We start from the raw sequence: 18009 nt of genomic DNA on the forward strand, positions 1-18009 counted from the left end.
CAAAAATTGCATTCAAGAAAAACCAGTCAAGCCCCACCCCCCCCCCCCCCCATCCCCTGTTTTTTAGTGTATTGCAAGTTTTATTGCAGAAATATTTCGTTGAAAATTATTTTTAACTTCTTATTTGATAATCCTTGATGAAAACTTGTGCCTGTTATGAATGCCAGGTTTTCTGATCTGTTTGGTGTTACAGGCAGTTTCTGTTTGCTTCCTGCTGAGATTTAACATACAGTTAGCTTCCTTTTTTTATATTTGTGTTTTATTGTTATCATTAATTTTAGAGGAAAATTGAGTTTATTCAAAATAAAGAAGAAATTAAAAATACTCCTGGTTAATAAAATAAGAAGATTCTTATGAAACCTTAAATTTGTAAAATCCCAATAAGGTTCAAAGTAACCTAAACCTGCCACTGTAACCTTACATTGAGCCTCATTTGACCCCTTGAAACTTTGCTTAGTTTTAGTTATGAAAACTTTTTTTAAAAATATTGCATAGAGTACCAATTACGATCATCAGGGGTCGGCTGCTATTGAATACACGGCTGAAGCTTACAGTAGGGACTACTGGGTGGTTTTAAAGGTTGCAAAGCTGACATTTAGGCTTGTTAGGTGTCTTATAATACCTTGCGCCTTACAGAGGGGCTTTTGTAATCGGAGTAACATATTGCAGTTGAAACTTCCAAGTTCTTAAATTCATTTTACTTTTTTTCAGACAAATGTACAGATATGCAAATGATATGATACAACTAGGTAATCCTCAGATATTATAAAGTAGTAAGATTTATGGTCTGAGGTAACAGATCTCTGAATATGCTTGTCAGTATTTGTTGAAATTTTCATGGAAAATTTGTAAATGTCTATGATTGGTTTTAGAAGAAAAAAATGTATGCAGTATACAAGTATCTGATACATTAAACAAGTTCTTATATACTTTAACTAGCGGCTTGCCTCTAGAGGCCTTCATTTTTTGTTAAAGGACATTTCTATGTAGCTAGAAATTATGTTTCTATCCAAGTATTTAAATTTACTACTCAATCCCTTTAAAGTTATATAAGTATTAATAATCAACAAAAAGGCCAATTAATTGAGGTCAATACTATATTTTTTGTGACTTTTTGTTACCTTACTTCAATATACAAATGGTCATATAACAATGATAAGAAATTCTATTCTCCAAAATTTTTATTGATTTTAATTTTTTCTAGTTGAAATGTTGAATTAATGCAATGTTAATGTAAAGCTTGTAAAGAACAGAAAACAGATACTTCTTATTGTAAACACTATAACAGCCGTACAAGAAAGTGAAATTAAGAAATAATTTGATTTTAAAAATAATTAATAAAATTAAAAGAATAATTGATGAAATTAATTTTTGTATCTCTATTTGAACCACATTTCAAAAAAATCATATTTAGAACACAAAAGCAAGCTTTAAAATTAAATACAATTTCAGATATTAATTGAATGTTCTGTAGTTTTTGCTTAACTAAGAACCCTAAATTAAAAAGTAAAGCGGTTGCTGTTAAATTCTTATTGTCCATTCGCCACAGCTGTTATAGTATGAATAGCTTTTAATTTAATGATTCGGTTACATATAAGAACTTCTAGGGCCTTCCTAGAACAAGTAAAGCCAATTGAATACGGTAACATGGCTAAACCTGTGGAGACTATTTATGTGAAGCCCTAACACTATCGGGCTTCTTAGTACCTAACTTAACCTAACCTAAAGAAATAAACAAACAAAAGAAAAACTCCCCCCCCCCCTTTATCATAAATTTTTAAAATAAGTTTAGGTAGAAAGGGTTATAAGTGCTCAACAAGGAACTTTGTGTGAGAGCACCTTTAAATCTCTCATCTAATTATCTAAATTTGGGTATACAAAAAGGTGACAGTATATATTAGAGGCTCTGAAATTAATCTAAACAAAATTTAGAAAAATAACATTCTCTTTAATTGACTTTAATGTATCAGTAATGTTTCTAAAGGCCTAAAGTGAATAGTTTTCAAATAGTGAATATATCCAACTATTCATATAAAACATATCATAAATTTTTGAAATCCTATATTGAAAAGTAAAGTACGTTCTTTACCTACATAGTAGCAGTGATATATAAAAAGTGTATATCTCTAACTAAATGATTAAAGAAATTATGTGTTAAAAATCTCAAAAATGTCTCGGTTAGTTTTATATTCTGAGCCCGGTAAGGGAGAAGGTGGAAGTAGTGGTGAGATTTTATATAGATTTAGTTATTCCATGTCGTTTCCTTTCACTGCATTTAAAATATAAGCGGTATAGAAAACAAATTATTGGGGGGGGGGGGGGGGGGGTCAGTTACTGAATAAATAAATTTGATTACAAAAATATTTCAAAAAAAATTGCAGTGCCTACAGCATCACCAAACTTATTTGGGGGGTGGGGGAGGTAAACACGCATTAAATTAATGAAAAATAATATTTAGATGCAAGATCAGAAGGGACTGGAACAGGAACAGGTATATAAAGCGAAGGGGAGGGGGGGGATGAAAAATATAGATTTTTTACCACAAAGGGAGGGGACATTGGGCTGTTTATTACACTAGTACCCAAAGTTTTATAATATTCTAATTGGTTGGCTTATCAATTTTGGGGACTTTAGTGGATTTTTATCGGTTGGCTCATCAGGTTGAGTGTTTAAATGTTTCAACCACTAATTCTAACTTTCAAAAGTGGTAATGTTTTGTATTATCATGAGGTAAATGCATCAATTTATCGGCTATTGTCTTATCCCTTTAGATACCTGTCTATAACTCATTTTGTTCGTTTGTCCATTCATGATTTTTTTTGTACTTATGAATGTTATCAATCTTGTATTGTATAGTAACAGACACTGAAGAGGTTGAAATAAGCAGGCTTAGTCGGTGCTGGCTAAATACATGGTAAACATTTATTTTTTAAGAACACATCACGTTCTCTCATTTGATGGCTTAGCAATTTGTAGACATTATTAATTTGGTTCTAAATACTAGCGGTGTCCAAGCTTTTTTTCACAAATAGTTTATATCTACTTTAATTTATTATATTTATTGTCTTATCCCCAAAGTTCTCTGTATTATAAACTGTTACTCAATAATATTGTTTTTTTTTTAAAGGCGTGGAATAACATTTCTGTTTTCCCATGTTGGATTAGTTAGTTTAGTAACAGGTAATTTAATTTAGTTGAGTTTGGTTGATTTCCTCATATCACAAAAACGAAGAAAAGTTTTGAAATAAATGTTTTTTTTGCTTACTTGAGGGATAAATTATAATATAAATCCCCATATAACGATGTTTACAGAACCTTACAGAAACTATAAATGTGGTTGTTTTCTCCACATTTTGAAGATATAAAATAGATTTGAGTGGAAGAACACACTATTTCAAATTGACTTGATACACATATTTTTCTTATTTTAGCTATATATATCTTCACTAAAAGTATGCATTGCCTAATAAATACATAGTTTTGATAAATATGCCTAGTTTCTATGTACATTAATATTAGAAGATTTCAATTCATTTAGGTTATTGTTTTCTTGGGGCTATTGCTTTTGAACAGCTTGAAAAGGAATATGAGTTACAGGTAAAAATTTAGAATAAAAGTTATCTGCTGCTATATTTGAAAATCACTGTTGATTTTATAATTAATTAAAATTTTGATTAATATAACTTATAACTAGAGGATACGCTCCTACAGACCGTAGGGACACTTGATGGAAGGGGGAGGGAGAAGTCGACACTCCAGTTCCAATTTTTAGTTTTAACGAAAAATAGCAAAATTAATTTTAGTGGCGGAGGGGGAGGATTTCTTTCTAGAAAATTGAGAATACAAACATTTTGCAATTAATTAACTTCTAGTTGGTTAGAAATCTTTAAAACAAAACTTTAAAATCTTTAATTAATTCTCTGGTGTTTTACTCTTTTTCTTTAATTAGTATTTATTAAATTTAAGGTAAAAAGGAATATGACAAAAACACGAAAAGATCTTGGTATGAATATCTGGACTTTTACAAATAACTCTGTATTTCTACATAAGGTAAGATTTTTTAATACAAGGACAATTACGTGCATATACTAGCGTAACATTGAAAAAAAGCTTATGAGAAGAGAACATTAATTTTTTATAGGAATGAAAAAGCAAATTTGTGAAATTAAGAAAATAAAAAAGAATTTAACAATAAACTGTAAGAAATATTTAAAATTCACGGAACGTTTTAAGGTAAAGTACTTTTGACATTTTTACGGACAGACATACCGTAAGTATAAAGTAGATGTACTACTAATAGCAACCATTAAGGACGATAAAAAATGAAGATGCAAATAATTGTAAACTTACAATGCTCTACACTGTAAAATTCAGAAAAATTATCACATAAAATTTAAATTTTTATCTTCAATAGCAGCTGAGAAAGTCTCATCTCTACAGCAGACATTAGCTCCTTTGCTTAAAGACATATTGAATTTTAGAGAAAAAAAAAAATCGTGCAATTAAAGTTCCCATTCCGCTTGATAAAAATTGTATATTTATAGGAAAATTGGACTGGAAATGTAACAGTAATGATTAAAGAATTTGAAAAGAATATTCTAACAGCTATGAGGGTAACATTTTGTGTATTTTTTTTTTTTGGGGGGGGGGGCGGTGGTAATCTAATACATACATTCGCAGACTAGGTTACCATTTTTTTCGCTTGCTTTTTGCTTTATAGATAATTGAGGAAATCATTTTATAGTTGTGGTAATAATTGATTCATTCAAGAAAATTTCACTCAAATATATAAAAAAAAAAAACTAAGGGAGAATCACAAAAAAATAAAATTACTACAAATATATGTATTTTATACCCCCATTTTATGTAATAATTATTAAAAAGTCAAAGTATTGTTGTCAATTACCTCATGTATTTATCGTTAGCAAATGCTTTGGTGAAGTCTAAACTACAACAATTATTAATAAAAATAAATAGATATAGTTCCTCCATCCGGTAATTACCTACTAAAAAGACAACATTAAATCTCATATTTAGCACCTTGCATTGTAAAAGACCATTTCTTACACATTTATGTTATTAAATAAGATTTACATAAAAAAATGCATATACTCTAAAATCAAAGTAAACTAAACATTTTTTACCGTAGTCATCCGGACAGAAACTTGAAAAAACTTCGACGCTTTCTTAAATGCATGCCAATAGTGGTGCATGCCGTGTGAAATTAAAATTTCTTAAGAATAATTGTTATGGTTTACCTAGGGTCACTGAAAAACATGGAAAATATTTGTCTGTAGTATGTATCTATTATGCCTATAATTCTATTGTTTCTCCTATATTGTAGTCTAATGGTTGGAATGGCAGTGAAGACCCTGAGAAACGAAAATGGACATTAGGTTTGAAAACATTCTATTAGCTGTTAGATATTATGTTTGTATTTTTAAAAGCGGTCCGTCCGTCCGTAACGGATAGCTTTTTTCGTTAATTTAGGCATGTTAGAATTGTCCTATCGATTTCATACTTTGCATGGGGATTCCTTTAGTAGTTAGATAGGGTTTAGAAAGCGTAGCAACTCTATAATCTTAACAAGAATGTCCGTACGTTCATTTTAAACATGTTGATTTTTTTTACTTTTTTAACAACAAATTTTTATGTGATTTAATCATCCGATTGGTCTGATTTTTGGTATGTTGATTCCTGGGACAACAAATTATAATGTTATAAGAAAATCAACTCTATAATCAAGCCCTAAAAATGTAAGTATGTCCATAAACATTATCCTGTATCAAGCAGTTTTCAACAAACTTACTTACAATTTTGCTTCGATTCTTATACATTTATATTCTGATTATTCAGTTCTGACACTATGTAAGTGTTAATACGTCCGTTTGTCCCACCGTTTCTGTGCTTCGCTTTTATGGATGTTGTCATCCTTGTTTTCTCTAGAATTTACAAAAAATATTATATTTACGAAACAACGTCAATTGTAAAAAAAAACTTGTGTTGACAGTTTTTTATTGTAACTATAACAGTTTATTATAAATTATCTATTAAATGAATTTAGACTTTTATAATTTGCCGCTAAAATCTGCCAATCTAGTAACTTTTTGTCAAAATACCAGCGTATTATTGGATGACATGGAGCTATGTAATTGGTTCAATTAATCGATAAATTATAAAATTCCTTAATGTGATATCTTTTTATATAGCTGGCTCTCTGTTTTATTCTATCATACTGATATCAACTATTGGTTATGGAGATCAAACGCCTAAGACTCAATGGGGTAAAGTAAGTGAACAAAAATATCTCATTTGCAAAGGGAAACTAAAAGTTTATAAGTCTACAAAAAAGCAAAGGAAATTGTTTAAATGCCGCATAAATAATGTATTTTTATTACTATTTTAAAAGCAATCTAGTTGTGATATTGAAATAAAGAAAAAACTGTTATTACAATTAGTAGATATTTCTTATTTTACTATCCCTCTCATATCCCATTTCTATTGTGACTTAGTAACATGAAACTCTTTGCGAATAACTTTGGACCATATTCAATAAAATTTCCTTGGGTTGCCTAGTAGTTGGGGTTTCTTTAGCCTTACATAGATATATAATGAAGAATATAAGAGATAGGAAACCAAACCTAACATAGATATAAAGATATAAAAGATAGGCTAGATTAGGAAATGTATAGAATTCTGCTCATTGATTACAGATATTATCAACTAGTTGTTTGAAAAGTTAAAATTTGTGGTCTTATTCGAGAAATAAATTATCTTTTATTAAAGTATCTCTATTCAGATTGTAACAGTTATATATGCAATTATTGGAATACCTCTGTTTATGATTTGTCTTTCAAATATTGGTGACACCATGGCTAACATGTTTAGGTAATAATGTAAAATTTTAAATCTAAGACATTATCAAAATAATTGTAATTATATTGTTTAGTGTGTAGGGGCAGAAAGTCACTTAAAAATTAGTCACGTGACGTCATAAAAATGAGGGAGATGAGAGGAGAAGTGGAAAAGAAAACCCATAAAATAGAAATGGATTTTCACTCACTTTTATGACGTCACGTGTCTGATTTTCAGTGACTTTCTCCCCCTACTTTGGTATGACCAACCTAACATTTTTCAATAGATCTTATTTTCGTTAGATACAAATATTTTTCCTAACAAATAATTACTTTTTTATGACAGACTTAGTCAAAGTAACCCTATTCTGCTAAATGTAATATAATTATGTATAAATAAATTACTTTTAAAATTAATTTTTTTTTATTTAGATTTTTATATTGGAGATGTTGTTGCTTTCTTTGTACAGCTAGGAAAAAGGTATTTTCTCTTCATTGACATGCGGAAGGGTAGTTACAGCATCCCCCCCCCCCCCTTCTTGAATTTGAAATTGAGAGGGCCTTTCTTATTTTTGTTTTACTCCCTCTGGGCTTGCAATCCCAAGCAAAATCCTGTGCACGCTCCTGTGTCTTTGTAAAAACGGCTAATTGAACTGTTATATATTCCAGTCTAGCCTTCCTATTTTTTTAACCCCTTAGGGTTTACACCTTTTTTTTAATACCCATTGCCCGTGGTACTGTTTCTATTTATCTTTGTAAAAAATGGTCATTCAATATCGATAATAGAACTGTTATACAGTTTTGGTCAGATCATCACCACAGCAGTTATAATCAAAATCTTTAGAGAGTATGTAAATTCTGCACTAAAGTCGTCGTCCGCTTATTTTTTCCCAACCAATCCAACTCCCTTTATTTGTGTTATGTTTGGGAAGAATAATGTTGCCCAATGGGTGTTTTCGGGGAAAGCACTAGTTGTATTGATTTAATTATTTTTCTTGATGACAGGTGAAAAGAAAATGTCGTACAAGCATACGTACACCAACAGTTGGATCCAGAATGACTGCGCCACGCCATTCCCTCAAGTTTAAGGATACAATTAGTTTGGGGGTGGGGGCCTCCCCCAGACTTGCTAGAAGGCAGGATATAGTTTATGAGAAATAATGATAATGATATATAGGAGTACATTATACTGCAAATTACATTGGTATCCAAATTTTTGTTACAACATTAAATTATTTGTTGACTGAAAAACTTTTGGTACTGTCGAATTTTAATTGGTTAGTGTACAAACTTTGTAACCATTATTGTAATCATAAAGAAGTTGTAATTTTTATTTATTATCATTTGGGTTGAATACAAATATTTTTGTTCTTATCCTTAAGATTCCTGGTTTAAAGTATAATTATTGCCAACCTTACATTTGAATTTCTTGAAAAAAAATTTCTCATGAAATATTATATTTCTTTACTGGAAAAAGGAGGTATGTATTGTGTATACTGTATCATCTAAAAGATTAATTTAGAAAAGAACTTAGTATTTGAAATGGATGTAAACAAATTTTCTTATATTAAATCTTTTAAAAATCGATCCTTTTGATTGCTTGTTTCTACACTTTGTTTAATGATCTCAATTAAACTGAAATTTACCAGTATTAATTCAAAAACCAACGTTTCAAAGATCTTAAAAGGACATTTAACCGATTACTAAAATAAAATATTTTTTTTAGAGTTGGAAGCATTACAGCCGAGGATATAATAAGCTTTACTGTATCAAACTATGATGCCATGGATATGGGGGAAGTTAATCATATCAGAGAAACAAGGGATCTAGGACTTGATAAAAGGTAAGATTAAATGCACTGTGGGGCAAATACTTCTGTAAACTCAAATTTAATCAGAAGATGTAATAAGCTATACAGTATCTAACTATGATGCCATGGACATAGGAGATGTTAATCATATCAGGGAAACCAGGGATCTAGGACTTGATAAAAGGTAAGAATTAAATGCACTGTGGGGCAAAGACTTCTGTAAACTCAACTTTAATCAAAAGATGTAATAAGCTTCACAGTGTACAACTATGATGCCATGGACATGGGGGATGTTAATCATATCAGGGAAATAAGGGATCTAGGACTTGATAAAAGGTAAGAATTAAATGCACTGTGGGGCAAAGACTTATGTAAACTTAACCTGAATTATCAGATTAAATAAGTTAATCATATCAGGAAAACTAAGGATTGCATTAATTAATTTTTGCAATAACTCTTCACATAGTGGTTTAAAGAATTTAATAAAGTCAATTTTTATGGTTAAGGGTTAATGTATTTAAATTTATCAAGGACAAATAAGACGTCCAAGTTGGGATTTAAAATGGTGTTTAACCCCTAAAACTTTGAAACCCTTCAAAAAAACGTTTGATTACACTCCCTCAAAACTCTTGAAGCCCCTAATTTTACCCCCGCAAAAAGTCTTGGACAGCATTCAAATCAGGGATAGGAAAATGTATAATTAGTTATTCTTCCTCAAAAAAAACTCTATTAATAGAATGGTAGCTCATATCTATGTTTATGTACAAAATACCAAAGTGAAATCTTCAAGAAGAATTAATATATCATAATTCAAGAATAAACAAAACTTGCAACATCTATATTATTATTGTACTTTAATACATGTTCATAAAATTGTCAAAGATTTATATTTTATCATTTTAGATTTGAATCCGAGCTGCCCCAATTGGAACCAATAGTTATGAACGCACAGGAATCTGTTATTGACAATGAGGATCAGGATAATCTTAAATCACATCATCCGGTAAGTATACAAAAATAGTAATAAATAATTCATTTAAGCAAAGCTCTCACAAAAAGCCATAAAGTTAAAATGGGTGAGAATATAAGTTTTACATATAAAGCAATATAAAAGGGAAAAAAATCAGCTTTCGTAAAGTCTTTGTAAGTTAATTCCAAATAAAGGTAATATATTTTCATCAAACACATACTGAATTTAATACTTTGGGTGCTTTTTTGAGGACTAAAAATCAGGGAAAAGGGAATGTGATTCTGACAAACAATTATGAAAGAAAATTTCCCCACAACCCCCCCCCCCCCCTTGTTACCCACTCCCCTTCAGTTACATAGAGAGAAAAAACAAGTTGTACGCCAACTTTACCCCAACAAAATATTAAATTTTAAGGCAATTTCAATTCGAATTAATTGGCTTAGTAGCAGCCCCTGACTAAAAACATTCTTAAACATCATTATTTTTTATTAAACCTTCAAATAAAACAGGGGTTGGGGGGAGGAGCTAGTTTTATTTTCTATGTGGTGATCTAACCCTAGGGGGCTCCCAGCTCCCTATATAACCTAACACAACCTAATAAAGAATCAAACCAAAAACTACCCACTCCCTAATTTTAATATAAGGGAAGAGGGTGGGGTTTAGTGCTAGACTAGGTACTTCAAGGGAATACACCGAACTTTGTGTTTATCCTTCATAAATCATTATTAAGGGAATTGTAAGGAAGAATTCAACAAGAGAGAGTAGGAAAAGCAATCACAGCTCTAAATCATTAACTTTGCCAATAAAACCAAGTAAGTTATATCATATGTTAAGATTACAATCAGTTTTATTGTTTTCATTTATAGGCATTACTTAAATTACTTAAGTATAATAAAAAGTTATAGATATCTGACTTTTCAAGTAATTTAATCTTATGAATGTGACAACCTAAGAATTATTTGATCCGAATTATTTGATTGAATAGCTTATCTTTTTACGTAAATTGCTAATATGTGCTTTTATTCTCAAAAAGTTAAATTTGTGGTAAATTAACAATAATGGGAGGCTGTGGTGATTTCCCTCATAGTACCTTGCGAGCACAGGAACAATCTCCTGATTTTTTTTCAATTAATGGGAGGGGGGTAAATATTTTTTTCTGTATGTGCTTTCTACAGGGTTTTCTTGTCCCAAATGTAACCTAACCTACAGCAAAACACTAGCACGACGAAAAACTTCCCACCGCCCTTATTACCTAATAGATTTTAAGATAAGTTGGTGGCAGGGAGTTTTCTCTGCTCGACTAGACACATTAAGAGAAACCAACCCAATTATATAAATTAATATTGACTTTAAAAAGTGCCAACTGTTATAGCGAGGAAAAATGATGACACGAGCAGTAGCAGCTGTGACCTATCAAAGGTATTTATGATATTTCATCTTCTAAAAATATTCAGAGTGATATCATCCACAAGTAGCAAACCATAAAACCCAAAAGAGCAGATGTTCAGATGTTATGAAAGTTGTAACAAAAAGAAGTAGATAATGTGCATACTCTAAGAAAGTAACGAAACCTTTTTTAAATAGTGAACAAAAGACATTTTACAATCCAAAGTACCCTCGCTCTCTGAACTTTTATATTTGCATTAAAAGATAAAATCTAATGTTTGAAGGTGTCAACACCAACGCGTGGAGCAGGAAGTATGGTTGCAACACCATCAACACCTACCAGAACTACTAGGCTTACCGGTATGTCAAATTAGTTGACACGCATTGCGTGTTCTATAAAACTTACATTTTGAGTAATTAATTATTCCATTCAAGATACTTATGGCTGTTGTGTAAGGATAATTTTTTTCATTTAATATAATTTTCATTTTGAATTACATTGCACAAGTTCACATATTGGTAAAATTAATCTTAAAATTTATATTTAGAATCCTGGGTGAGATCTATAAAACTTCCCTTTCAATCTGTAATTATAGACGTTTTTGTTTTCATACGATTTTTTAAATTATAGTATTTTTTTCATGGGGAGGAGGGTTATGGTTTAGTTGACAACTTGTAAAATTTGAGTTTATGAAGCTAAAAATCTATGATTTGAAAAAAACATCGAAAAAAATCTTTTTTTTAAGGAGGAGAATTCTTCCATGAGTTTGAGTATGAAGATTGGGAGGAGATAGATGTGACAAAACCAATACCTATTTGGATTAGCTTTCTTCTTCTTATTTCCTATCTTTGTCTAGGTAATTTTATTTACAAGAATAAGAACAGGACGAAATTGTTAGTTTTAGTTAATTAGAACATTACTTAGTGGTTTATTATTGTTTAAGGTTAAGGTTGTTTTGCTTTTTACCTGGTTGACCCAACAAGGTTTAGCCTGGAGATAGCCTATGAGGACTACACCAAGGATCTATTTTTTTGGTGGTGTATAGTCCCTTTCGTGGCAACGCCTCTTAAGGGGCGTTTCGTCGTATTTTCACAGTAGCTTTTCTCCTTTTCTAGCCCATGCGGGGGGCTCTAAACCTGCTTGGCCAATTGCCTAACCCTGCGGGGCGATCACCTAACCCAATTTAACCTAACCTAACCTAAAAATAAACTATAAAAACTAATGTGAAAATACGACGAAACGCCCCCTATGAGACGTTGTCATGAAAGGAACTCGACCCTTTTTGGTGCATCTCTGAACCAAATCTTGCTTAATTGCTGAGCATGATTGAACTTGACAGCAAACCCTTCAATTGTACGAGCTTTGTACTGTGCATGGTAATGAGTTGCCCCTGTTTTTAGACAAGGCATTCCTCATACTTTGTTGTAACAAACTCTATTATTATAACTGTTATAGGTGCTTTCTTGTACAGTGGATTTGAGAAAGGAAAACTTGATGACTATTTTAATGCCTGGTAATGTTTTAAGTTTTATCCAATTTCAACAAGTACAATAATTCCAATATTAGCTTACCTATAATAATAACTATAGAAATAACAAGGATGACAACATCCATGAATAGAAAACTTAATTATTTCGAAGTTAGACAAATGACTTGCGGACTTATTGGTAGTACTTATGTAGTTGCTTTGATTTCTATATCATGCCCAACTGGTGCAGGAATCATCTTGCAAAGTTTGAATTTTATAAGACATTCTAACATGCATGAAATAAGGATAATGTGTATCCGTCACGGACAGACAAACAGAATATAATTATAGGAAATCATCGCTTTTAAAAATTAATTAATAGTAAAAACATACCTTTCAAGTAAATATCTAAATTGTCAATATTACAGTTTTAATTTAACGTTGTATATTTGTATTTAATTCTTTTAGGCATTTCTGTTTTATTTCATTGACAACCATTGGGTTTGGAGATTACGTGCCCAAAAATAATCGTCTCAATCAAAAGGTAAAGATAAACTATATTATTATATTCTAGCTGCGCTGCTAATTGAAAGTTGTATTCAAGAATCTTATGGGGTAAGTATGGCGTTTTTCAGTCCTTGGATACTTATATTATATTGTGTTAAACCTATAGTATTCATTATTTACAAAAGGAATAGTTTATTAATAAATTCTTAATGCAATGTAATTGTTATTTATAAATGTTGATTATTAAATGTATATGTTGTTTTGTCCCAAAAATATTTGAATTTGACATCAAAATGATAATAAACAAAAATATTCATTGTTCAGAAATTATTGGTTAAAGTGTTTGGACTCTGTTAGTTCGAACCAACTAATCACGTCAAGCCAATAAGAGAAAGTATTTATAAAACTTTGAATGTCAGTATTATTAAAAGTCTAATGTCCCCTCCCTGCCTGTATTTTTGTAAGAAGGACCATTCAAATTTGATGGTTACTGTGTAACCACTATTCATAATTTTTTGTTGTTGTTTAAAAGATGTTGTTTGTTGCCAATAACTAATCTTATATGTTGTTGTTTTTCTTTTGTATGCCTAAACTAAAAATATTATTAGAGTGAGTCTTTGGAGAGGTATATTTTTAATAGTTTGACCAATTTACTTTTTTGTAAATATACATGGCAATTGAAAGTATTCTTTTTATAATAATTCTTCTAAAGTCTAAAGTCTAAAGAATTAGCAAAAACTCAAAATCTTAACGGTTAGCAAGATTACGGTTTTTAAAAGCATAGGAAAATTGATCAAAATTAATAATAAATATGAATCTTAAATACTGAAAGTCATTAAATGTATATTTGTTCATTATTCTCTTTAGATTTGATGAATTTTATGTTAACATATTAAAGTAAAAGAATAGAGGGGACAGGAGTTAAATAACTGTAAGTTTACGGGGTATAAACCCTGTGCCGAATTTCAATTGGGCCTTTGAATATCAGCCTATGGCGTCGGAAATATTAAAACGCTATAAGTGAGCAGAAAGCAATTTGCTAGCAGACGAAAAAATTCCCCAACACTGGAACTAGGAAGTTGTCTGGGTTATATATCTATACTTATAAATTTATTGTTAACACTTTTTATTGTTAATTCTATAAAATAGTTTTGTTCTACTCCCAAGCAAGAAAAAAAGTAAACATTAAAACAATAATCATGAATATATGATATGAAGAAATTGTAAAAATAAAATCTTTAAATGGTCTTCTATTTGAATAATCTCTATTATATCTAAGAGTATTTAGTATAGAGGCATTTTTATGCCATCGTTAATTATCATCCTCTTACCCCCATAACATTACAAAGTTGGGCAAGTGAAAACAAGTCCATTCTCCTAAGCAAATTGTATATTATCACTCATCCTCTTATTTACAATTAAAACTTACCCTTACAGGCACTTGAGAATATTTATAAAGTAAATTAATCCACAGAATTAAAATAAAAAATTGGTAAATGTTCTGATGGCCAAAAACTTCTGGTAAACAAGAATGACAATAACCATAAAATAAAAGCTTGACAAAACAAACAGACGGACAAACGAACATTAACAATCACAGAGTAGCAACGATTGGACATCTTTTGATATTAAAACAAGGACGATAACGTTCAATGGCACCAAAGGTGTTTAAAAATTTAAGCAAATTATACGACACTATCATATAGTTATAAACATGAAAAGCTTTGTTTTAAAGAACTGTCTCCATTTTTTTTATTTGCAAATTTGTGTCCAATATATAGTGCAAATTTTTAATTATATTTTAATATTTTCTTTAATGAAAATACTTTTTAAACGTTCATCAATTGGTTATGGTCCAATTAAAACCTTGATTTTCAAAGAAGTCTATGAAGATAAGTAAAGTCATAAAGGCAAATTAAATCTATACAAGATAAAGAAGAAGAAAATAACTATCTTATATTATTCCTAAAAGAGAATTGACAAGGTTCCAACAACCTGACTATTAGAGCATAACACCCATATACTTAGAATACCTATTAGAGAAGTGGTTCCAACGACCCAACTGTAAGAGCATAACAGCCATATACTTAGAAACATGCAAAAATATACACTTAGGCAAGTCATTACCATTAACCAACAATACTAGGCTTGCAACAAATAAATAAGGCAATGCCATAAATCTTATTAATCTAGCTATATTAATGGAATTAAATAAATGAAAATTTTTATCATTATTTTTTTTCACTGCCTTTCATTAGTAATTTGTTTTAAAATTGCTTAGATACATGATAATGTTTAAGACTTGATTATAGACATGATTCTGTTTTAACATTGTATCTTGTTGTTCTTCAAGTAATTTTTTCCAAGCAGATAAATAGGATTATTATATTATACAAAAATTGTTGTCACAAAAATAAAAGATCAAAATGTTTTAAATGGAAGTACGGACTTTCTGGTAACGATTATTGAGTTTCTACTCTTTCTAAATCGCAACTCCAACAGAAACAGATAAAACAATTGCAACATACCTAAGATAATGAAAAAAGCTATCCGTCAAGGATGCATAGACCGACTCTAGTTATAGAAAAGTTCCGCTTAATAAAAAAAAATATGAATCTTCTTATCAAGCCTACTATAGGTGATTGTCTATATAAGACAAACAAAGGCTATAGGAGAATAATTCATAAACATGTGGTAACAATACAGTATGAATATTATAAAAAATGCATAATAACAAGTTAAAGTCATTCCAACTTATTTCTTCGTGTTCTTAACACATTGCAATTGTTGCAGGGCTCGGCAGCCTCGTTTACAGCCACTAACAAATTCGTGGCTTTGAGAAACATGATTAATTATCCACGCGACTTTCAAGGACTCAGCCAAAAGATTTTAATTTCGCCAACCGTCAGCCACAAAATAGAATAATCGTCAGCGTCTTTTTTCTATATAAACATTTCATGTATCTAACAAATTCTTTTATCGAATCATCTGCATTTTTTTCTAGCTCCTAGATTATCTCCAACCCAATAGGACATAAGTTGAGTGTATCTAAACCTAAAATAATATATAAAATTGTCAGTAAAAATATATCTTGAAGTCATATTGTGATAAGTAATGTAAAGTGTTTTGTCTTGTACAATTTTTTTATCTATGATTTAACATAGATGACAATATTCTTATCTGCGAAGCACAAAAAAAATCTTAGGTAATCAAACATTTTGTCAATAATTATCATATACTTTAATTTTTTTATGATATTTTTTTATTTAGGCGATGGAAGAGTTAGGAGTGTCACCTGAATATGCTGGACTAGTAAGATTTTTTAAAACTACAAATTTTACACAAATACCTAGAATTTTGACTTACCTGTTTATCTATTAAAATGAACATCTTATTAAAGGCAGTTCTACCATTTATATTATTAGTTACTTCGCCTCTAGCCCCTAGGGCAGGGCAAAGTAGGTAAAAAAAACGTAGCCTAAAACCAGCCTACGACATATATAAAGCCTCCTAAAAAGCAGAATCAATTATGACCAGTAGTTTCCGAGATCTTTAGCTTCAGACAGAAAAAAACCTTTCTACTTTATATCATGAATTTTTATAACCAAAAAATTTTCAATACCTATATAGTACATCTTTCGCCCAACATTAAGGTGGTCAAAGAAGGCCTTATATGAAATAACTGCCCTTTTCAAATTAAATATTAGTTTGTTATTGCAGCTATACATACGTGCTTGTTTGTTTAGGTTAGTATCTTGATCAATTCACTGTATTTGATGTTTGGTATGGCTTTGATTGCAACTACTTTCAGCCTACTTGGGGTAAGAAGTCTACAAGATGTTTTCACATATTGAAATGATCTAATTTACTATTTTGCATTTTTCCCAAAAGTACATAGTCGAGCCAAAAAAAGACCATCCCTCCTTTAAGTTGAAATAAATACAAAATAAAAGGGAAAAGGGGGAAGGTTTTTTTTTACTTTGTCAGGTTATGTTAGATTTTATTTGGTACTTCATTTTTTTAAATTTATTTTTAAAAAGGTGGAAAGTGTCAGTGCTCGATAGGCACTTTAAGAGCAAGCACCCCAGTTTGAAATGAAATTATATAAACCAACCAGAAAAAAATGCAGTTTTAACCTATACCAAACTTCGATCCTAGCAAACTTTTCAAAAATAAATAAAAATTTTTACAGGAAGAAGTGAAGGACAAAGTTAAAAATGTGGCAACGAAGCTGGGCCTTAGAAAGGAAGAACATCAAGATTTTATGGAATAAAAAATTTAAGTTAATGTACAATGTATATTATTACAAAACATTAGAATAACAATAAAATTAGGTATCAGTATAGAGATTTTTTGATTTAAACAAGGATGACAACATCCATAAAAGCGAAGCACTGAATCGGTAGGACAAACGGACATTATCACTTGTATTTTGTCAGAACTGAATAAGCAGAATCTAAATGTATGAGAGTCAAAGCAAATTATAAGTAAATTTGTTGAAAAATTGCTTTATACAGATTAATGGTTGTTAACATACTTACATATTTAGGACTTGATTATAAAGTTGCTTCGCTTATAATATTGTACTTTGTTGTCCCAGGAATCAGTATAAGAAAAATCAGATCAATTGGATAATTAGATCACATAACAATATGTTGTTAAAAAATTTAAAAAATCCACATGTTTAATATGGACGTACGGACATTCTGGTAATGATTATAGAGTTGCTAGGCTTTCTAAATCGTTCCTAACTACTACAGGAATCACCATGCAAAGTTTGAAATCTAACATGCCTAAATTAATGAAAAAAGCTATCTGTTACAGACGTACGGACGGACGGACCGACCTTAATTAAAGAAAAGCTTTGCTTTTAAAAATTCAATACTGTGTCAACGTTTCTTTATTTTTTTATTATTTCAAAGTTCAAAATCTCTATAAGATGAACTTACTTATTTAGTGGCGTGCACACGATTTTGCCAGGAACAGCGCTAATGTTTAGGTCGGAAGTCAATA

At 30.3% G+C, this 18009-nt stretch overlaps 1 protein-coding gene across 2 annotated transcripts; it reads left to right on the forward strand.

Annotated features, from left to right (window-relative positions):
* The first annotated feature begins 2094 nt into the window (after positions 1-2094).
* Positions 2095-17324, forward strand: LOC145324189 (uncharacterized). 2 transcript variants are annotated; one of them, XM_080166812.1, is made up of 23 exons: positions 2095-2224; positions 2459-2491; positions 2857-2914; positions 3128-3180; positions 3539-3597; positions 3967-4050; positions 4545-4613; positions 5345-5396; positions 6210-6289; positions 6800-6888; positions 7287-7335; positions 7860-7991; positions 8579-8697; positions 9568-9667; positions 10365-10446; positions 10992-11053; positions 11305-11380; positions 11767-11877; positions 12477-12534; positions 12958-13033; positions 16267-16308; positions 16743-16817; positions 17189-17324. In XM_080166812.1, exons 1-23 carry the CDS (start codon positions 2170-2172, stop codon positions 17267-17269), a joined length of 1695 nt encoding a protein of 564 aa, XP_080022938.1. In that variant the 5' UTR covers positions 2095-2169; the 3' UTR covers positions 17270-17324. The 2 variants fall into 2 exon arrangements, with proteins under 2 accessions (XP_080022938.1, XP_080022939.1); XM_080166813.1 differs by having other exon boundaries at positions 11007-11053.
* Positions 17325-18009: the final 685 nt, after the last annotated feature.

The sequence above is a fragment of the Acartia tonsa genome, chromosome 7 (genome assembly GCF_053477335.1).
Source record: "Acartia tonsa isolate MP-2025a chromosome 7, ASM5347733v1, whole genome shotgun sequence".
NCBI lineage: Eukaryota > Metazoa > Arthropoda > Copepoda > Calanoida > Acartiidae > Acartia > Acartia tonsa.